Source organism: Lepidochelys kempii, chromosome 18 (genome assembly GCF_965140265.1).
Source record: "Lepidochelys kempii isolate rLepKem1 chromosome 18, rLepKem1.hap2, whole genome shotgun sequence".
NCBI lineage: Eukaryota > Metazoa > Chordata > Testudines > Cheloniidae > Lepidochelys > Lepidochelys kempii.
In genome coordinates, this window is record NC_133273.1 from 21,160,312 (window position 1) to 21,182,227 (window position 21,916).

Consider the following 21,916-nt stretch of genomic DNA (forward strand, 5'->3'; position numbering starts at 1 on the left):
ATTTCCAGCACAGCAATTAAACATGCAGATCACCAATTGCTTTCAAATATCTGCCCAATATTCAGAATTCAGACCCTGGTCCCAAACTGCCTGTTCAAAGACTTAGCCTCCTCTTTCACAAAAACAAAAGGCAGAATAATTCCACCAGGTTAAATGGTCATTCTCAACCCTTTGTATTCAAGCCTGTAGCAGCCTCTCACTCCCTCAGACAGGCCCACTGTCATCTGAGCACCACACTAGTTTTGTCACAATGGATCATTGGCAGAAGGGATCTTATCAATTTTCTCTGCAAGAGCCTGGCCCCAGCAGCCTTACGTTGACTTGTGCCTGGTCTCAAGGATGCGCACATGCAAAGGGTTAGGGTAAGCTCACAAGCTTCGCTCACCAACAGAGGTTGGTCCAAAGAAAGATAGATATTATCTCACCTACTGTGTCTCTAAGATCTGGCATTAACAGCGCTGCAATCAATAGTCTTTTCATGTGAGGACTAGGACATTTGTCCTAGCAGCAGTGTATTTTAAGGTGAAATATCACCACTTTGTGAAGTCAGTCAGTGGCCACGATATTTTCACATTCCTGGTTGAGTTTCACAATCAGGGTGGATTCCTTAGGAAAACTAAGATGCCCCTGGCCTCCTTATTGGTTTGGGGCAGTTCTAAAGACTTACATATATTTGGGCATAAACTTTTCTGGGTAAAAAACCCACTTCTTCAGATGCATGGAGTGAAACTGCCCACACTTCCACTACGTGTGTAGGCAGTGCCTGCATCCAACTAGATTTGGGTTTTTGACTTACCCTGTAGGTGGTGTTTAAACGATCAGGGCCCGAGTCTGGCACCAAGAGCTTTGCCATTGACTTCAGTAGGCACCTGGGGGCAAAACATGGAACTGCCCGTGTGCTGCTGCCCCTAGTTAGGGTAGACACACTGATGTCCACCAGGGGAGGTTCGCAGGGTAAACGGAGCCCTAGCCGTGATGATATTGCTGTAGTCAGCACAGCTGGTGTAAACTCTTCCGATAACTAATGAAACTACCATTCAAGTTGCATCAGTCCCTTGTGCTCAACTCTAGGCTATGGAATGCACAAACTCCTGCAGTTCTGTCAATTAATCACAGCTGTTCAGTCAAAGACTCCATTAACTTTTCCTGCAGAAGTCCTGTCCTAGCACAGCTTGTGAAGAACATTTGGGGCCAGGGTTTCAAAAGCACAAAACATCAATGGGAGCAGAGTTAAGCTAGTTGTTGGAAAATGCCAGTTCCTCAAAACTTTTTTTTTTCCCTGAACGGAAAACTTCACTGAAACTGATCTGTTCCTGCAAGGCCTTTTTCAAAATGACACGAGTTTTTGGTTCAGAAAAGCAAGTTAAGAAAGAGAAGGAAAAAAATCTAAACAATTTTTGAAATGATCAAAATGAAGCATTTTGTTATTAATTTCAACGTTTTTGGCCTGATTTGGGATTGGAAAATGATTTCCCACCCATCTCTAATGCTTAGTACTGTTGAAAGTCCTGCCCTTATTATCAAAACCACCATTTATGGAAACATTTCACTACCTTTTGGGAGCTGTCGCAAGCCCACAACACACTTGGGTCATTTGGTGTCTGGCCCAGCTGCTCACATGATTCCTACAACACTGGCAATTAGGGTTTGTCAGACTATCACGTTCTATATTAAGACAACGTTTGTTTATATTGCCTCTAAAACTAGAGAGATGTGATTCCTAGTTACATGAAAGTGCTCAGTGCTGTTTAGTAGTAGCTTGTAAACCTGTCAAATAATTAAAACAAAACAAAAAAGGTGATTAATAAATGTAAACTATCTGTGATTGGTAAATACAAACATCAGAGCTATACTTAAGCCTGCTGCCTATGTGATGTGCTTTCTTAGTACTGACCTATTTTAAACCCCTTTTGCCAGTAATGCACAACCAGATTTGTTAGTCGGACGAAGGGTTCTTAGCTCAGTTGTATAAGTGTGTCTCCGTCACAGAATGTAGTGGCAGACAAGAAAGGTGGAACCCTCATCCTCGAGGATCTTGTTGTAGTTGGACAGTGTCATTTTTGAAGTTAATTTTCCTGCACTTACAGTGTTTCTGGCTAAGATTCCCAGGAAGAAAGTGAAGTTGGGACTGTGTGCTGACATCACCAAGAACAAACTGAACTGCAGATGGGTAGATGTGGTATGAATTGCACTACAGAGCACAGTGTTTCGTATTGCTTTTTCCTATGCATTCAATTAGGGACACAGCTTGGGCCTAAGTGTATTTTGGAGATATTGAGCAGTGAAATCATATTCCCTTTAGCTTTTATTATAATTCAAACCAGATACCACTTTATGTTGTTTTTGACATAATACTGTGTTCTAGCACTCATCAGTTCAAAAGGAGTACAGAATAGAACATATATAAATAAATAACTTTTCACCAAATGAGCAGCTAAGTTAATATTTCTTTTAAAGCAACAAAGTTTCTTGTACCCAGCTGTGGAGAGGGAGGGTGTACTCTATTAAGTTGGTGCAGTGGAACAGAGTGCAAAACACCTTAAACTTGCCTTTAAACATCTCAAGGATAAACAGGTTAGTAGCTCAGCTCCTTGGAAAGACGAGGTTACGAACACTGAGTCTGATCTACGATGCTACTCCAGCCCATTATTTTATATACAGACTACTACCAACCAGACGGTGTTTCCTGTGCTGCTGGAAGAAGCAGTCACATGTAAGTCAAGTCTCATTAGTTTAACAAAGTTTGCACAATCCCCGGAGTCCTTGTCACCCACGAGTATCAAATGCTCCTCTATGGAACCAGGACTTACAGTACATTTTGGAACTTAAATGTGAGTGCTCTTATGACCAACTTATTGAATGTTTATTTTATTACAGCACCGTGGCCAGTGGTAAACTACAAGGAAAGACTGTTCACAAGTTCAAAAATCAAGTGATGCAGCACCTCCACACCCTGGGGCTCGGGGTCTTTGGCTACCAAGCATGAAAACACATTTGTACATCTTCCCATAAATATCTTTACATAAATATGTATTTTGATTAAAATTCCACACAGACAATAAAAAAAAATTAGAGGATGAGGCGCAGAAGTCCACTAATTGCCCATTGGAGAAAAAACTGCTGCATCTCTCTGATAGAGTAAAAATAAAATGCTTCCCAAAGTTTGTTGAGCATGAAATTCCAACAGCATTTCTCCCAGGTGTGTGACTTTTTACACACTTGTTCACAGGCTCCTTGCTGAGTTGTGTGCAATAGCCTCAAACCTCTTAGGCTGAATTCCTGTGTGGTTAGTGTTAGCTAAGACAGGTTCAGCAGAAAGACCAGGGGCTTGTTTACAGGCTGACTCTTGTTTTCCTTGAACATGGTGGCTGCATGACCTAATGTTTCACAGGCTGGAAAACTTCCCTGGGAGAGAACAGGTAGGATATTCTAGCTGCCACAGCTACAAGAGAAGAGAGAACAATGTGAGATCTTATAGAAGGCTCAGGTGTGTAGGGCAGAATGCCCTCTCCACCACTGCCCTCTGTTGGACTGATTCATACCTACTCAAATGCCATTGGTTTTCTCTATGCTAGGCAGGGTAGAGATACCCAACCTAGCTTTAATGTATCTACTTGCCTGAGGAAGGCATGCCCCAGCTAGCCCCACACAGCTGCCGTGTCGCTGCTGTTGGTACCCACCCTAGTGTAGGGTATGGCTGCAGTCACACCCTCCGTGTCTGAAAGCTCAACCACTCTACCTGCCTAAGGGAAACCCCTTGGGTGAGAGCTTGTCAGGTCCAGGCCATAGGGCTGCTTTAGCTGAGGATTGTGTCTACACTAGGCTGTGTTAGTCCTGCAAAACCCCGAGGGCATAACAGTACTGGGGGGTGCCCTCATATTAAAAGCACTAAACCACAACCCTTTGCATCTTGCCCCAATCAGTTACTGGTGTGGGGTGACAGTGGGAACGATGGAAATACCAGAACTGCTGCCTGAGGTTACCTTCTTGACATGTAGGGCCTATGTACCCATTAACGCACGTGCACTGGCCATTCTGAGCATTGCAGAAAGAATTGACAGGGCCACAGTCACAGGTCAGGGCGCAATCTGGGCCAAATTTATCCGTGCGGCAGTCTGGAGAGGAAAAGGCAGAGACTGTTTGGAGGAGCTGGAATTATTTCAGCAGGTTAGCTTGCAGAACTAAGCACAGGGCTGGTGAAAGGTAAGGGAGCAGTTTGCCCCACGAGAGAGATGGGATGCTGTACCTTACCCTGGATTTGTTAGACCACCCCAAGGGTCCAGAGAGGAGTTCAAGTTCCATTCAGTTGTTGGCTTCTTGACTCCAGCTAACTATCGGGGCAGAGGAGTGTGCGGTCAGGGGGCCACCCATCTACTAAGCGTGAGATGGACCATGGCATTCAGTCACTGCTGGGAGACCTAGAGGTGAATAGTCTCGCATCCCATAGGAACACCTGGAGCCATCCAGTCCTCCATGTCAGTACTTGTGTTTTATGAATGTGACCTACAGAGCCAACGGGCACAATTCTCCTCTCGCATTAGTGTACGGCTGGTGCGAGAAGAACCAAGTCCCATGCCGTCTGGCTAGGCCACAAAAATGCCCCTCCCTTTAGTAGTCCCAGCCCCAGACAGGAAGTGATGAAAGCTCATCCGTCCTTAGATCACCCTCCCTCTTACGCGCTTGGACACCTGTTATGTTTGTTGCAAATAATCCACGCTCACCCAGCTCACACTTGGCACCAGTTTTTCCAGGCGGACACAGGCAGCGCCCAGTGACTGGATCACATGGTGCGTTTCCTTCACAGTCACACAACTGCTGGCAACCCTCTCCATACCGCTCCTCCTCGCAGCCTGTGAGCACAAGAGAAAGGGGGATGGGCAGCACAAGGATCTTCAGCCCTTCGACCAGTGCTTTTCCCCACACAGCCAGTCTTCCCATTTCTGAGCCAATCCTGTGGGACTCACCCCCCCAAGACAAGAGACAATCTTCTTTACGTGGAAATTATCTCAAGGTACCGGGAAACCCTGCATGCTTCTTCCCTCTGAGGGCAGGGCCAGGACTGCACCCCATTAGTAGGAGGCCTGTGTGACAGAAGCTGATTCGGCAATTGGCCCTGTGGGCTCAGTTTAGTAATTACCCCCACAGAGTGTTGTGCAAAACAGCAAATTTTGGAGGAGGGAGAAACAATTGTTTGATTATTGATGTATTTTTGTGCCTCTGCTTGCCTAAATTTGAGTCATTCCAACTGGCTCAAGATAGCAGAAAACTGGTGTCTAAGAAATCACTGGGAAGAAATGTTGTCGGGGATCAGAGCAGAACTCCAGGGTTCCATTGCTGTCTCCACCTTCCCTGGTGTCAGAACACCACAATGGGTCTGGCACTACTGAACGAACTCACTCAGTGGGTTTGATGTTTGAATACTACCTCATACTTACTGAGCCAGAGCCCTTTTAAGCTTATCTTAACACATGTCCTGTTTGCCAGCAGTACCTTCCCCCCCAATGCTGAGTGCCTTTGGTGCCAGCTGGAAGTAGATTTACACACTAGTATAAGAGATCAGCACTGGGCCCTGTGTATGCAGTGACAACACTTCACCTTTTGATTGTAAATACGCTGAAGTCATCTATACCTTTCTGACAGCGGTCTTTGTGGAAGCCAGCAGGACACAGACACTGACCGGTCACTGGGTCACAAGTTGCTCCATTTTGACAATCACACAACTCCTGACAATGAAGTCCATGGAAACCTGGAGGGCAGGCTGCGAAGGAAGCCAGTTGGAAAGTTCATTAGTAAGCACAGAGCACTTCAGTGGGGCCTTATTCGCTGGGGGTCCCAGCAGCTCACCCTCCTGCTAACTCATGGGAGGAAGCATGAGCCCTTTGCACTGGGAAGTTTTGAGATGCAGAGGGACAATCCTGCTCTGTGTTATGAAGGGGCAGGGAGGGATTAACCAGTGGTCTTTCTGACACTTATCCTTCTAGAGAGCAGGCTACTGCTCTCCGTCTGCCTTTTAGCTCCATGCTGTACACTAGATCCACAAATAATCATTTATTACAGTAGTGCCTGGGAGCCCCATTCATGGAGCAGGCCCCCACTGTACCAGGCGCTGTACAAACACAGAACAAAGGACCTGAAAACTATCCAGTCAGCTCCTGAAATTCAGGAAGATTGTTGAGTGTAAAGTTTTACTCTTTCCATGAATCTCAATAGCAAAAAAATGTAAGCTCAAAAAACTCTTCACCCATCTTCCATTTTAGTGAACAACAGGGGAAGATTTAAGGTGAAAAATGCAAAATGTCATGTGAGAGACGAGGTGGTATCTTTTATCGAACCAACTTCTGTTGGTGAGAGAGACAAGCTATTGAGCCACACAGAGGTTAGGGAATGGTACTCTGGGCTAAATGCAAGAGGGAACAGATTGTTTAGCATAAGTAGTAAGCACATGTTCTAAGGGACCATTCAAGGTAGCGTGGCCCATTAACACCTCTGCAGTTATAGGACAAAACAGGTGTGTTGGTGGGTTACAGATTGTTGTAATAAGCCATAAATTCAGGGTGTCTGTTCAGTCCATGAGTGTGTGAAACTAGCCAGTCTTTCCGTTTGATGCAGGTGTGTCGTAGCACTGCCTTTCCCACAAAACTGCTAAGGAATCTGAGGTCCTAAAAACAGATCTATTTGTCTGACCTGAGCACACTAAAGAAACACAGACATTCCAGTAGGGACCATGTTGCTGCTTTTTTGTACTCTGGATTGTTTTTAAGCAGTTGCTAATGTGGGTCAGCTTATGTGTGCACAATCCCAGCTCACACAAAGGACAGGACATTCAAACCAACAGCTTCTTTAACTTGACTGATAACCTGCCTAGTGACGTACAGGGCTGCCAGACAAACACTGCAAATGCAATTTCAACCGGGCTGTGCAATGTTATGACCAACACTAGGCTGACAAAGGCCACATGTCAGGGCTCAAGTGGATCACCCAGCTGCTTTGTCCACATGCCTCCTTTTTACCCCTCCCCAGGACAGCGCAGTAGTGAGCTGGCCCTGTGCATTACCAAGAATTCTTCCAGTGTGCTGATGCCTGTGGTTTTGGCCTCTGCCAGAGGCAGGATACTAGACTTGATGGACCTCCTGGGGGAGGGGGGAGGAGAGAGAGCGAGTGTGTGTGTGTGGGGCCGGCCACTGGGCCTCTCACTTGCTCTGATGTTCAAACTGCCCCTACGCGAGTCAGCTCGGCTCCTCTGCCTTATGTCTCCTGGTGCTCACATTAAACATCTTTACAACACAGCCTCGGAGGGCAGAAGGAGCAGCAGTTCTGCTGCCTGAACTTACTTTGCTCACATAAGTGCCCATAGTGCCCGCTGTGGCAGTGGCAGGCGCCCGTCACTTGGTCACAAATCCCATTATTCCGGCACGCACAGTTCAGCTGGCAGTTGGCGCCATACTTCCCCGGTGGGCAGTCTGCGGGGAACACATCCAGAGAGTAATTGGCACACGGCTCATAGGCGAGCATGTCCTGTGCTGCAGTGACCTGTGGCCAGGCCATGCCTCACAGGGCGCCCTGCGAGGGAGGGCGCAGCTACGCCTGTGGCTACGGCAAAGAGGGCAACAATTCTAAACACAAACTCTGTTAGTTTAACGATTGTCAGCCTGGTGCCAGGCCGGAGCACTCCGGGGGGTTTACCCAGTTCGCAGAATTTCCCGGTCCGCCCAAGCCCACACAAACAGGAGCCGTCGGCCGCATGGCAGATTCCTCCATTCTGACAGGCGCAGGTCTGCATACAGCCTGCCCCATACTGGTTTTTCTGGCAGACTGAAAAAGACAAAGGAGGAGAGAGTGGGAACCCAAATCCGGGTGTGATCAGACACTACAGCAATGGGGGTGGGGTACCTTGCCTGTACCCAACCCTACAGCCCTCTCCAACCACGGTGGTGAAATACCCAGTCTTGGTTAAATGGCACCATGGTTAATGTTTACCGTGTTCACAGCTGGGACCAGTTCTTCCTGCTGGACAAATGCAGATGCCTGTCACATGGTGACAGGTGGCTCCTTCTCCACAGGAACACAGGTGCATGCAGTCCTTGCCATAGCGACCAACAGGGCAGCCTAAGAGAGGATTCACTTCCATAAGAGATGGTGACATTAGCATTCTTAGAAGCAGGCTGTGGGGCACAGGGCACTTGCTGGAGGATTCGCTGCACCTTGAAGTCTTTAAATCATGATTTGAGAACTTCAGTAGCTCATAGGTGAGAGGTTTATTGCAGGAGTGGGTGGGTGAGATTCTGTGGCCTGCGCTGTGTAGGAGGTCAGACTAGATGATCATAATGGTCCCTTCTGACCTTGAAGTCTATGAGTCTGAAAAGGAAGGGCTTCGGTTTGGCTTAGAGGGGAATGTGTCTGGTGGTTAGAGCTCTGAGACAAGGAGTCAGGACTCTTGGATTCTTTTCAAGGCTCTGCCACTAACTGTGTGATCTTAGGTCTGATTTGGTAGAGAAAAAACAAGAGCCATCTAGATCACTTCTGGTGGAGGAGGAAAGCATTTTAATGGAGGCTCCAGAGCCAATCAATGGGATGGTGCAAGGGTGAACTGCCAGATTAATACAGCACTTCCAGACCTGGGAGCAATTATGGTGCAGAAAAAACCCCAGCAAGAAAGTGATTCTATTTCAATAAAAGCAAGAAATTAAATCAGTTACTTGGGAGCTGTAATAGTGGACAGGCTCTTTCCTCTCCTGTGTGATTCAGAGGAAGAAAAAGTAGTGCACACAGCCAATGGTGTAGTGTTGTACCTGGGAGAAAGACTTCCTTCCTGACACTGCAGCTGAGCGATTCATGTCCTGAATTGGAGGACTGGAAAGGACCTTGAGAGGTCAGTCCTGCCATGAGTGCAGGGGACTGGACTAGATAAGTATTATCTAGACCATCTCTGACAGGTGTTTGTCCAACTGGCTCTTAAAAATCTCCCATGATGGAGATTCCACAACCTCCCTAGGCAATTTATTCCAGTGCTTAACCACCCTGACAGTTAGGAAGCATGAAATTATCTCTCTGGCTGCACATCATGATCATCTTAAACTTCTACCTGGTGCTGTAGCTCCCTCTGGTAAAATCCATTTTGGCAAGAGCTTGAATTTTTGCAGCAATTCACTTTCCCTTTGTTTAGCTGATGTATCATTAGAACCATAACAATGCTGGGAGAAAAAACACCCATCCCCCAATGAGTAATAAGAAAATTCCCTTCCACAAAGGTCTTTTTGGCAGGGTCACCATTGCTCCTGCAGGGGTTTTGACAGAAAACATTTTGCTGGAACCCAAGAGGAAAAAGCTTCATGAATCTGTTCTTAGAAGATGAACCAAAGCTGTCAAGATTGTGCCACGCTCAGGATATTATTAGTATTGTGTAGAGGGGGTATTATTCTGTTTTGTGGCACATTTACTGTGTGACTCCCTTCCGCTTTAATGTCTAAAACCTTTCAAGTGTAAGAAACACCCCGAACTTATGGATTTTTGCTTTTATTGTAGTTCTGGACAGTGAATCATCTAAAACAGGAGTCACTGGGAGTCAGAGGAAGAAAGAATGGTCCATGCATTTCAGTAGTAATTGAGAATTCACTCCCCGCACTTCCTCTGCTAACAGACATCTCTAAACTAGGCAGTGAAAGATACTCAGTGTAATGTTTTGCAAAGCTTGACTTGGAAGACAAATGTGCTGCTTCAAATCTACCTGCAATGTTCTTAGACTGTGGCCTGCATCACAACTGCTGCTCTCTCTTGAAGGGCAGCATCTCATTCATGTGCATGGCGGCAAAGGAAGCTGCACACTCACCAATACTGCAGTCAGCTCCGACGTACCCAGGGGGACACTGACATGTCCCTGTGGTGGTCTCACAGTGTCCTTGATTCTTGCACTTACACTGCTGCTCACAATTGGGGCCATACCAACCAGCTGAACATCCTGGGGGGAAATTTAAAAAAAACCCAACGCTTAGAAAAATGACAAAGCCCAGACACTGATCATGTGGCATATGCACGGACATTCACAATGCAAGTGTCTCCTCCCCAATCTTTATATTTAAACACTAGGTCGTGGATGACAAGGTAAGATGATTCGAAATAGTGTGTAGCATGATGGCAATCTAAGGGGTCCGCCGATTTACTCATCAACATAAACGTTTGTAGAGACGTTGTTAACCATGGTTTACTTGCTCATAAAACAACAATTGACATTGATGAGTAAATGGTGTTGGTATGAATATATGCCAGACAGTGACACCACCCAATTCACTTCACTCAGTGAGAGGAGGTGGGAGAAGGTCATTTCCTGTCTATTTTGAGTGAGATGCTGCTGATTTCCTGACTAATCTGAACAAAGATCTCATGGTGAGCCAGAGAAACCGGTCCAGCTGACATGACATGCACACCAGCAGGATGAAGATTCAGGAAGCCAGGTCTGTTCTTGCCTAATGGACTGCATGATGGAGTGGACTGTTTTGATTAGATACAACCCACATATTGTGACAGAAATAATCAAAGCGCAAGGCTATCCTTCATCCTCCCAGCACCTGCTGACACAAAGCACAGCATAAAACACAGGGAAGTGCTCACAGCTCCAAGGTACTGGCTTCTCAAAAGCAGGCCGAATTCCACATTTTATCTTGCATTAGCCAAATCTTATAGAACTATAAAAAATAATCAGCTAAGTCACTGGTTTTCAAGGAGGCTCCTAATGGAAAAGCTATTAGTGCAGTGAAAATACATTTTTAAAAAACACTGCATAGAAAACTTTGAGCAAAAATGAAATTGGGGGAAGATTATTTTAAGAGGGCTGCAATAAGGTGCCCATCAATCCCCACCCTTCCTCCAGTTGCGCAGTCAAAAGGACGAGGGTGAAAGCATCTCTAAATAGCCCTCCTTGCTCTTGGCAGAGGGAAACTGATCCAAGGAGTTTTACACTTAGAGAAAAACAACAGTACAAAATTCTCTGTTGATCATACTATGTAGCCAACTTGCCCATGGGTTAGATGGGAAATGGCAGAATGTGGCACTTGTGTATATTAAATTGTTTTTCATGGCACAAACTCACTAATTAGTAAGAGGAAGTGTGTGTATGGGGGTGAGAAAGTGCATGTATGGGTGTGGGTTGATGGATGGATGTATGAGTATGCAGGGACAGATGGAGGAACAAAGGGAACAGAAAATGCCTGTGTGGGCAGAATCATTTTCCCCATTACCGGCAAGGTTCACAAAGACATAACCTGGGAAATGTTTTTTAAAATCTCAAGCTGCATGAGTGAGGGGAAAGGAAAGCACAGTGGGAACCTGGGATGACAGCCAATCCGAATGCAGGAGGTCCCATATTGGAGCTGTCCCAAGGCTCCTGGAGTTCAGTTCCTGGCCTTAACTAGTATCCAGTGCTGCAGAGGAAGGTGGAGTCCCCTCTTCTCTGATTAGGGAATTGTGAATGCTACCAGAAACTTCCTTCCTGACCCCACAAGATGATCAGTTTATGCCCTGATACATGACCATGGACTCTCCTTGGAACACTCAGCATGAAGAACACAGTCCCTGATTCGCTACCATGCAACAGAGAGGCTGTAGGTGAAGTCACATGAACCCTGACAATGCTGAAGACAAAGGTTAGAGCAAACTCACTTAGTTGGCAATTTCTTCCATGATAACCAGGCGCACAGATACACTCCCCAGTGACAGGATGACAGTCTTGGTTCACTTCTGGGCACTGGCAAGCCTGAGCGCAGTTCAGCCCAAAGGTGCCTGCCAGACAGGCTGTAGGAAGAGAGAAGATGAAGATACCACAGCATTATTGTGGGGGCTCATGGTCTCCCTCAAAACCCTACTCCCTAATTTATTGTCATTTTTAGAACTTCACTATAGAGCAGGACTTATTGGTATCAAAACCCAGAGCCATGATTTAGAATGGCCTTTAATGCGCATGGTCTTCATCCGCCACTCAAAGCAAGGGGAAATGGGAACCAGTCTCCCTGGTGTATCCTGTTGTGAGGAGCATGGGGGTAGCCGCTAGGATGCACAAAGGAGTGGGATTGAAGAGGACTGGAAGTATTTTCAGATACTAGATGCCCTCTGCAATCATGCATCCACACATGCACAGAGAGATCTGAAATACACACACTTACAGACTGAATAATGTGCTCACATGCCTCTGTCTCTCCCAGACTTGCTCATATCCACAGGAGCTCTGTCTTACTCTGATTTATTGCTAATCCTTTGGATGGAATATACTGCTCTGGTTTCCTACTTGGCTCCTTTTGCTCTGTTATGATTATGTGGGCATGCACTGCCTGCCAAAGTGTGAGCTGCTATTTGGCAACGCATTGATTTTTTTTTAGTAGTAATGGATTGAGCCGTCTAGTTCCCTGGACTCTGCTAGTAACCGTAGAAGGGCTGTTCCCTCCTCCGTACATTGTTCACATCCATGGCCCATAAATCCTGGAGGGCAGCCACACTGGCCAGTGACATGGTTGCAAGGCGTTCCTGGGGAACAGTCGCAGCGGCTGGCACACTCCTTCCCAAATGAACCAGGCAGGCAGGCTGTAGGAAGGAAACAAGGTGGGGAAAAGAAATCAAAACAAAAGGTTTGCGAATTCTTCCTAGTGCCCAGCACTAGCAGGAATTTTATGCCCCCAAAATAAAGTGTAATTAAAGGTTTAATGCAATATTGTTGTAGCCTTCCTGGAAACGTGAAAGAAATGCCCCATTGAACACTGATGTGAGCTGAAGACACGTCATGTCCCAACTGGGCACCTTCTGTCCAAGGAGTTGCTAAGAAGCCGATGTCTCCGTAAGTGAGCAAATCTCAAAGTCTGGCTGCTTCCCCCAATCATCCCAAGGCCCCCTTTCCTTGGCACACTTCTCTGTCTAGTGCATTGAGAGATGCCAGACTGACAAGCCAAGAAAACAGTCCTCTTAACTGAATAGGTACAGTGGGGCACCAGCCACACAAACTTCCCCAAAGCTGCCTTGGCCTGGAGAGACTGTGAGAGAGGTGAGTGGGAGTTCAGTTTCTGTGACCCACTTAGTCCTGGGCCTCTGCTGAGATGTCTTGGTGCCTAGCAGTGCCAATAATGCTGTGGCTATCTGTCTACTGGGGAGCGAGCTGGGCTCGAACTCTGACATCAGCCAGCCGGCAGCATTTGTTACAGCAACTGAGGTACAAGCCTCTTTCTATAGCCCACTGCCCATCCCCTGAGCCATCTAGTCCTACTTCGTCTGTTACTGTAGAGAAATCAGGCTCATTCCCAAAACGTCCAGGGCTCCGTGACTTCATCTGAGGCTGAAATGTAACGAGAACAGCCTGGATACCTGAGCAGCAGAGACGATGCAGAGGCGACGTGATTCTCTCACCTTTCTCACAGCGCTGGCCCCTCCAGCCTGTGGGGCAGTCACAGGTGCCAGTGATGTGGTGGCATGAGACTCCAGCCCCACAGGCACACTGCTCTGCACAGTCCTCTCCGAACGTACCCTCCGGGCAAGCTGCAGAGATTCAAACGTACAGAGAGGTGGGGGATAAAGGGGTGCTACAGAATGAATACAGGCATGGTCTGGTTTCATTACACAGGGCAATTCAAACTATGCTCTCCAGGCACAAAGAACTGCAAAGGTTTATTTTATGTCCCTCTCGTGTTCTCATGTCAGGGGGTGAAGTTTTATGTTTCACTTCATGTTTGACAAGTCAGGGGGGATCTGTCAGCTGCAGAGCTGGGTCTAACGAGACTAGGAACAGGATCAAATAGATCAGACTAGTTTCCTTTCTTTGGTGGTGGCGATAGGTACCAGCCTGACAGCTCTGGAGAATGGAGCCCTTCGTTCATCCCCAGAGGAGGTACAGCATGGGCAGCAGCTGGGCAAGCTTCCCAACACTGCTTGGCTGGAGCACTTCAGCCCTGACCTGAAAGGATCCCTGTACCACGGCTGCTGAGGAGTGAGAGGAGAATTTAATCTCTGTAGCCCAGTCAGTCCTTGGCCTCTCGGCTGAGCCCACCAACAAGGGATCCAACTGTGCTGCTGCTTTACCTTTCAAAGGGGAAACTTGTTGACTGGGAATAAACTCATGTGACCCTGGCCACTGTACAGTCCCCAGACAATAACGTGTTCATCACCACTGCTCTGGGCAAGAGTGAACCAGTGAGCACCAGGGGAAAGGCTCCATCTCCCAAAATCGCCAGTCCGCTGGGCAATCCATTGACTCAGCATCTCCTTGCCACTCTCCGTAACAATCTTTGCTTGTTTCTAAGAGAGGGATTTTCTGATTCTTCTGTTCATAAAGCGAGGTCATAAGGTCAGTTGGGCCAAATTCAGCCTTGGCCTAAACAGTTCCAACTCCCATGGAAGTCCGCAGAGTAGCACACACCTACGTCAGGGCTGAACTTGGCACATGCGGTTGGATTTGTGACATCACCATTACCTTTGAGACAACAGACCATGAGGTCAGAAACTTTGGCAGAATCCGGGACAGGGAGAAAGTGCGTGCTGAGGCGGGGAGAATAGCTGAGCCAGGCAGGAAGAGGGGAAGAAAGAAAGTTGTGAGCCGACAAACTGCTCTTTGCACAAACATTCTCTTCTTCCTAATCTGGTGTGAAAGTCTCTCTCTCTCTCTAACAGCACCAAATGTTTTTGGAAGCATTATTCCTGGCACCATTTAGTGGGAGCTGGGGGGCCAGGATAGTATCACCATCAGGGCCATTTTCCTCCTGTCATCTATGAGGAAGTGAGAGGCTGGTTCTTAAGGCAGATGAAAACCAGATAAGAGAGTCATTGTCTGAATTATAGAGAAGTTAGTTGCATAAACGCACAAGCTACACACCTAACTGACAGCTAGTCAACTTGACTGAGTGCACAAATTCAGTAACTGCATGTGCAAATGACAAAATAGGTGCATTTGCCCACGCATTCACCCAATTTGCACATGCAATTGGGGTAACTGCAAGCATAGATTAGGGACATAGTTGTGCATATATTGTATGTGCACGTTTGCACACCTAACTTTTCTAACCAATTTATTTGAGCATAAGCTTTCGTGAGCTACAGCTCACTTCATCGGATGCATACTGTGGAAAGTGCATCCGATGAAGTGAGCTGTAGCTCATGAAAGCTTATGCTCAAATAAATTGGTTAGTCTCTAAGGTGCCACAAGTACTCCTTTTCTTTTTGCGAAAACAGACTAACACGGCTGTTACTCTGAAACCTAACTTTTCTAAAAAACAACCCCTAAAAAGAAGTCAAATAAAGGATTCTGACTTTTGGTGGCGATGGGGTAAGTTAGCAAGGCAAGTTAGCAAGTTAGATAGGCATTGCTGGGCTTTTTAAATCTTAATGTCAATATAGACAATGGTCTCAATGTAGTGAAATTCTGCCTACAGTGAGACAGAAAAAGTCCTGAATAGTTTCACTGCAAATCATCATTCTGGTTATGATGACCATTTGCTTCAAGCTGCCCTGTGAAAAGCAACAACTTGACTAGAGGAGGGTCATGCGCAAAGAGTTCTATATAACACAGTGACATGGACCTGTGATCTGGTAAAGTGCCTTGAGGCTGACTTGAATACCCAGCCAAAAGGATGGTGCCTGCCAGTCCCCAAAGATGGTGGACGGTTAAGTGAGATGTGTGTTTCACGTTACAGTACTCAAGGCTGTACTGAGGGTGCGCCAAGTCCAGTCAAACCTCTTCATGGCACGGATCTCATTCTCTGCTTTTCTCCTCAGACACAAGAACCAGATGGCTAAGGTCCAGTGCAAATAAGTGAGGGTAACAAGCAGGGAGGCTATGGAACTGAGCAGACATTTGGAATCTTCCACTGAGCATTTGCTTTTGTGGGTAATTCTCCCCTGCACTTTCTAATTGGAAGGCGAAGCAGAATCATATACCAGTGTTGCTGGTTGCAATTTGCATCATGACACCATATCCAGGTCTGGAAAACACTAAAATAAATTTCACTGGCACCATCAGAATTCTGCCCTGGCCCCTCACGCACACTGGCCCAAGAGGAGCTCAATGCCACATAGCAGAACACTCGATATTCTGCTTGGAGAAGGCTCAGAAGCTTCTGAAGGTTCCGTTCAGAGCAGAATCCAAAAATTCAGATACTTTTCTTCTAACCATGAGGTTGGATACCTCACAAGAGCACATCTTGCTTTCATCGGAGTCTGAAATCCCCCAGAGCTGCCTTATTCAGATCAATGGAATGCCCACAATGGGAGGTGAAAAATCAAGCAGATATAGAAGGGGTTCAGAGACAGATGACAAAAGCTACTAGAGCCCTGGAATGACCTGCTGTGTGAAGAGAGGCTGACAGGGAGCGGGACAATGCTACACATAATGTAACATACATTACTCAGCCAGAGAGTGCATCAGTGAAAGGGATACTCATGAAAGGGATACTCGGGAAGGAGAAGATTAGGATTTCTCAGCTTTGCAAAGCCTCAAACGGCTCTTGAAACTTGCCTGACCTTCGTCCCACATTAAGAAATGTTCCAGCAACATCATATTACAGGCCACAGTCTGCTTCCTGCTAATGATCCAGGGAACAAAGCAGCCACACCCCCACATTACCTACAAGAGCCTAGAACCAAAACAGTGACACAGTCAACACCTTGTAAATGTCAGGGCCTTTCCTAGCCATGCTGCTGAGGGTGGGAATGACTGCAGCAGACAAGTCACTCACGCCCACGGCTTCAGCTGATTACCAGCCTCAGTCTAATAACCCCCTTCACAGTGGGCTACATTTGCTGTGGCTGCTGGGACTTCTGGGAGGGGAGGGGCTCCCCTTTGCTGATCTTCTGGGACTTGATCCAGTCCCTGAGGCTCCCCTTTCAACACTAGCTAATAGCAAAGGGATTGCCAGGGTACTTAGTAAAGTCTGTAGATAAGCTGAATATGAGGCCTGCGGAAGGCAGACCTACGAGCTTGCTGGGGCTTAGGACAGAAGCCAGGCATTCTGGGTCTGCACAGCGGTTCCAGTAGCGAGTAAGCTCAGAAGCTGGAAAGGGGGAGGAGGGAAGGTGATCTGGAGCAGCATAAAGCTATTAAAGTCTTGGGTCAGGTGGAGGTTTTCTTATGACATTTCAGCTTCACCTTGCCTTCCATTGCCATCTGCTTCCATTGCCATCAGGGGCAGGCTGTGTATCAGTCTAATTCAGGGTCTGCTCCTGCAGGTTTGCTATTCACTTCACGGGGAGCAGGGTGACACTTTGGGATCTCTGGGAAGGGACGTGGCCTTTTCGTGATCGTACCGCACTAGGTACACGTAGGAAACGGCACCAACAACGTTTCTTTTGTTCAGACCTTGAGGGGAGCACAGCGCCCGGCAGAATGAGTTCGCAAAGCTAAAACCATGGCCTGTTTTCTCTTGAGCTGTGCAAGCCAAATGTTGGGCCCTGTCACCTACAACAGATGCACCAAGCAAACTATCAGCTACCTCCAGCAGAGAGGACTTGTGCTTTTCTCGTTGTATCAAAAGCAGCCTTTTAAAAAAAAAACCAAGGTAACTAGACTTCCCTGAACCTGAGAAAGGTTCCATCTGAGGGAGGGCTCAGGCCAGCCAAATCTGTTCCCTTGCCCTGGCAGGTAAGTAGAAGCTACAACCATTGGTAGGCTCCTGTGGCTTTCACTTACAGCTTTGGCACTGCGGCCCAGTCCAGCCAGCCCGGCAGATGCAGAGGCCTGTCTGACGGTCACACAGCCCCCTGTTGTGGCAGTCGCAGGCTTGCTGGCAATCCACACCATACCGTCCTTGCGCACATTCTAGGGGAAGCCAGAGAGTTGACTGAAGTGGTTTTAGAAATAGCACAATAGAATCTTAGTCCAGAAATACAAACCCACAACTCCCCCTTGGGGACAGAAAGTAAGGATATGTCTACACGAGAGCTGGGAGCAGCCCCCAGCCTGAGTAGACAGACTTGTGCTAGCTTTGCTCGAGCTAGCATGCTAAAAATAGCAGTGTGGACATTGGCGCTCCGGTGGAGACGTGGGCTAGCTGCCTGAGTTCGAGCCTGCCCAAATCCCTGTGTCTGAGCTTGGGCAGCTAGCCCTCACCTTCCTGGGAGCTCCAGTGTTCACACTGCTCTTTTTTAGCGCTCTATCTCAAGCAAAGCTAGTGCATGTCTGTCTGCCCATGCTGGGAGGCACATTCCCAGCTGCAGTGTAGACATACTCTAGAGGGAGAACGCTAATGACCCTGCTGTTATCACCAGATTGTTCTAAGACTGGGGACTGGAGTTATGGCTCCATTGACCACTGGTGTTCCTCCCCCGGGTGCAGTCTTGACTGAGCGTAGATTAGATTAGAGAGCACGGACACGTGCTGCGCCAGGCATCAAAACCATTAGGAACCAAACTCAAAATGTTCCGAAGCTGCATTGCTGCTTTTTGTTGGCAATGTGGTAGCCCCGTTTTCATTATATTTTAATACAAAAAATGGCTCGAACTGTGTTCCTTGAGCCCCAACAATGCTCCCCGCTATCCTTCTGCGGCCAAATTACCGTTTTCTTGCCATCCTGGGGCATGAAATGACTGAAGTGAAATCAGGGAAAACTTGTTGGGAGAGGGTTAAACGTGCAACAAACGTTCTGCAGGTTTCAACAGCCCGGGGTTAACAAGGCTGCTCCCACTCCTGTTGCTTACCCAGCTCACAAGCCAATCCAGTCCATCCTTCTAGGCATGTGCAGTGCCCCGTGACGGGGTCACACCTTCCGCCGTTCCGACAGAGGCAGTGCTGGTGGCAGTTCGTGCCATAGAAACCATATGGACACGCTTGGGGAAAAATCAGGACAAAGACCGAAGTCAGAAAGCAGCTCGACACTAGGTTTACAATGCAGAGATCAGGCCTGTCGTATCGTGGGAGGCAGTGGGGGTTAGGAGTAGACAGAAATGAAATGGAGCTGCTACCGCTAGAAATAAGTAACAAGAACACAATCCAATAATGCCTGAGGGCTGCCTAGCTGGGTCCACAGGAAGGTTCTGCATTTTTACTTGCATATAAGAGGTGTCAGGTCACAGGGGACTGGCCTGGGGTGGGGAAAGGGAGGGAGAGAAACAGCAGAGAGGTGAGGGAGTCACGTGCATGGAAAATCTTCTCAGTACCGTAAACTCTCTCTTCTCTCCCACGCTTTCCCCACCCTCTGCGAGCTTCTCCACAGCTCCCACTTTAGCCATTTGGTGGTGCCTTGACCTCCTGAGCCCTGCCTGAGGCTTCCTCCCATTCCGTGTGTGCGAAGTAGGGATCAGCTCCAGCTCCCACCAACTACAGACATGTAGACGCAAGCCTGGCTCCCTCTCTCTGTCCCAGTGCAGTGGTTCCAATGACACCAAGTGACCCCTCCGAAGCTCGCCAGGCAGGTGGGAACCTACCAACAGACACGGCAGGATCTGTGGGCAGGGGCGGTGATGGTGGCATGAGGTCTGCCAGAGGGCGTGAGGTGGTGGGGCCACCAGACCACTCAGCCCCGCCCCACCCTGCCTCAGCAGCAGCCTGCTGCTCTCCTCCCCTCTCTCACTGCTGGGGGCTCCCCTGCTGCCCTGGACACCTGGCCAGCTGCAATCCCGTGTATTTTAAACCCGCCAGAGCCTGCAGGAGCGAGAGGCTCCAGGAGGGCAAGGAACACTGGCCCACTCCATGCCACGCTGCCATGGACACCTCCAGGGATGGAGCCAACCGAATCCTGCCGCCAACCCAGGTATGAGCTGCACACTCCCCTGGTTGAGTGACTTTTTGCCCTGGAAGGCCCTGTAATGTGACTCTTATGGGGGGCAGCAAAAAAAGGTGTTGGGAACCTCAGCTCTAGTCTGGGAAATGGCACATGGAGCCCAAAACAGTGAGTTTGAGGGAATGTATTAGAATCCTGTGTCCCACTAGAGAAGGTCTCAATAAAACGTGGCACTGCAAGTGAGTTGGAAGACTGGAGGTTTATAGGAACAAGGAAGGTGGTTTTGGCTCACCATCTAAACACAGCTTGGCACAAGGCTGCTATAAACTTGGCTTTTCCAAAGGCCAGATGGGGGATGGGGGGTGTCTTTCATAACACAGTAAACTTGGAAGAAAAGAGCCTTGATGCTGAACTATGCTTGGCCTGTATTTTCATGCAAAAGCTTTGTTGCTAGTGAAGATATTTCTCTTCTCCTTCCTGCTCCTGCAGTGAGGTCCATAACCCCGTGCTTGCCACTTCACACGCTGCTGCCATAGAAACAAGCTGGGGTGTCACAAATAGAGCCTCCCAACATCACTGCAGGATCCAGTGGAACGTGCTCCTGTTTCTTGGGATGTCTGCGCCTTGCATAAGGAGGCTGTGGGATCAGTAACTTGATGACTTGAAATTTAAGCAACTCAATGGTCCACCAGATGCCTTTGGAGAGTGTTTAGTCCAGAACACACTGCATTACTTTTAAAGGGAGTTGTATGAATTTAGTGCCACAGGTTGGCAGCCAGTGACTTCAATCTTGACTTGCAGAACACCCTGCTCTTCCACATCTGGACAATGCTACCAAATTTCACTACCAAAGAACCATAGGATGAACGCAGTTGCCTTGGCAGAAGAACAACTTCTCTGTCGTTTACCGTAGTAGTCAAGTAAAACTGGTTATATCTGCATTATCTAAATTTCCTTTAGGGCTTGATTCTGCATGCTAAACCTCCAGCTGCCAGAAGCTGGGACTGGATGACAGAGGATGGATTATTCAAAATTGCCCTGTTCTGTTCCTTGCCTCTGAAGCATCTGGCACCGGCCACTGTCGGAAGACAGGATACTGGGCTAGATGGACCATTGGATTGACCCCGTATGGCTGTACTTATGTTCTTATATTATGTTAAGCTGCTGTAGGAACCCAGAAAAAGCACGTAATCACATGCTTAACTGTAAGCACATCTATAGTCCCACTGATTTGGGACTAAGTGCTTTGCTGGATCAAGGCCAGAATGCCCTTACTGAGAGTTAACATGTGCAGCACAAGTGGAGATGATTTGAACCATGTTCCAGGCTCATCACCATGCCACCAGAGCACTCCACACAGCCAGCTGCTAGGCTGATTCAAACTACAACTCACACAGACACTTGGAATTTTTTTTCCAATGGCTGATTTTTTCCCCACAACAAGGAAGAAGACAGTCTGGAATAGGACATGACCACATGTTGTATTACCCTGCTGGCAGGTAGCTCCTGTCCATCCAGCCGCACAGAGACACTGTCCACTAACATGGTCACAGGTGGCATCATTAAAGCAGCTGCATGCCTGACTGCAATTCTCTCCATACCAGTGATCCTTACAAGCTGCAGGGAAACAGAAGTAGGCACAACAACTAAGTAACAGGTATTAGTTACATAGACTTTTACTGCTGATTCAGAAATGCAGCTGTTTGGGAGAAGACAAAGGGGACGAACCCACAACCTCACCAACCAAAATGTTACAAGAAGGTCAGGTTAACTGCCAGCTATGCCTGCTCATGAAAAGTGTGTGTGTTGTGTGTGTGTGTGTGTTTAAAAAAAATTTTTTTTACACTATCATGAGAAAATAACAGTCAGATTGTATATATGGTTGTAGTTCACAAATATGGACGTTATTTTTCCATGATATTTTGAAGGTAATCCATTGGGAAGCTGTTTTCACAGATGCCCCAAACCTCATTACTATCTGCAGTTAGGGGCACAGAGACTGAGCCATTCAAAACTTTTGGAGGTAAACTGCAAAATAGACAAAATTTGCCCCCAAAATTTCCCTGAGATTGGGAGTCTGTTTCAGATAAATGCTGCACAATTCAGATCCAGGTCAAAAGTGTCTCTGAACTTCTTGCAAGATTTCTAGCCCACTTTTATAGACTGAAGAACAGGATTTCTCTGGGACTTTTGGGATTTCCTGATTACAGTCAGGCTAGATGCAGCACAAGAACTGCCCA

General features: G+C 47.5%; 1 protein-coding gene across 11 annotated transcripts in view; it reads right to left on the reverse strand.

Moving 5' to 3' along the window:
• Nucleotides 1–2,301: 2,301 nt before the first annotated feature.
• MEGF6 (multiple EGF like domains 6) overlaps nucleotides 2,302–21,916 on the reverse strand; it is a 255,960-nt gene continuing 236,345 nt past the window's right edge. For 10 of the 11 annotated variants that reach the window (XM_073316362.1, XM_073316365.1, XM_073316363.1 and 7 more), the window contains 14 exons: nucleotides 21,165–21,293; nucleotides 18,655–18,783; nucleotides 17,648–17,776; nucleotides 13,339–13,509; nucleotides 12,439–12,567; nucleotides 11,653–11,784; nucleotides 9,827–9,955; nucleotides 7,978–8,106; nucleotides 7,684–7,812; nucleotides 7,332–7,460; nucleotides 5,630–5,758; nucleotides 4,722–4,850; nucleotides 3,984–4,115; nucleotides 2,302–3,442 (listed from right to left, as the gene is read on the reverse strand). In XM_073316362.1, the coding sequence (XP_073172463.1) occupies nucleotides 3,378–3,442; nucleotides 3,984–4,115; nucleotides 4,722–4,850; nucleotides 5,630–5,758; nucleotides 7,332–7,460; nucleotides 7,684–7,812; nucleotides 7,978–8,106; nucleotides 9,827–9,955; nucleotides 11,653–11,784; nucleotides 12,439–12,567; nucleotides 13,339–13,509; nucleotides 17,648–17,776; nucleotides 18,655–18,783; nucleotides 21,165–21,293 (1,790 nt within the window). In that variant the 3' untranslated portion in view covers nucleotides 2,302–3,377. The remainder of the gene's footprint in view (nucleotides 3,443–3,983; nucleotides 4,116–4,721; nucleotides 4,851–5,629; nucleotides 5,759–7,331; nucleotides 7,461–7,683; nucleotides 7,813–7,977; nucleotides 8,107–9,826; nucleotides 9,956–11,652; nucleotides 11,785–12,438; nucleotides 12,568–13,338; nucleotides 13,510–17,647; nucleotides 17,777–18,654; nucleotides 18,784–21,164; nucleotides 21,294–21,916) is intronic. The other variant, XM_073316361.1, reaches the window with a different exon arrangement.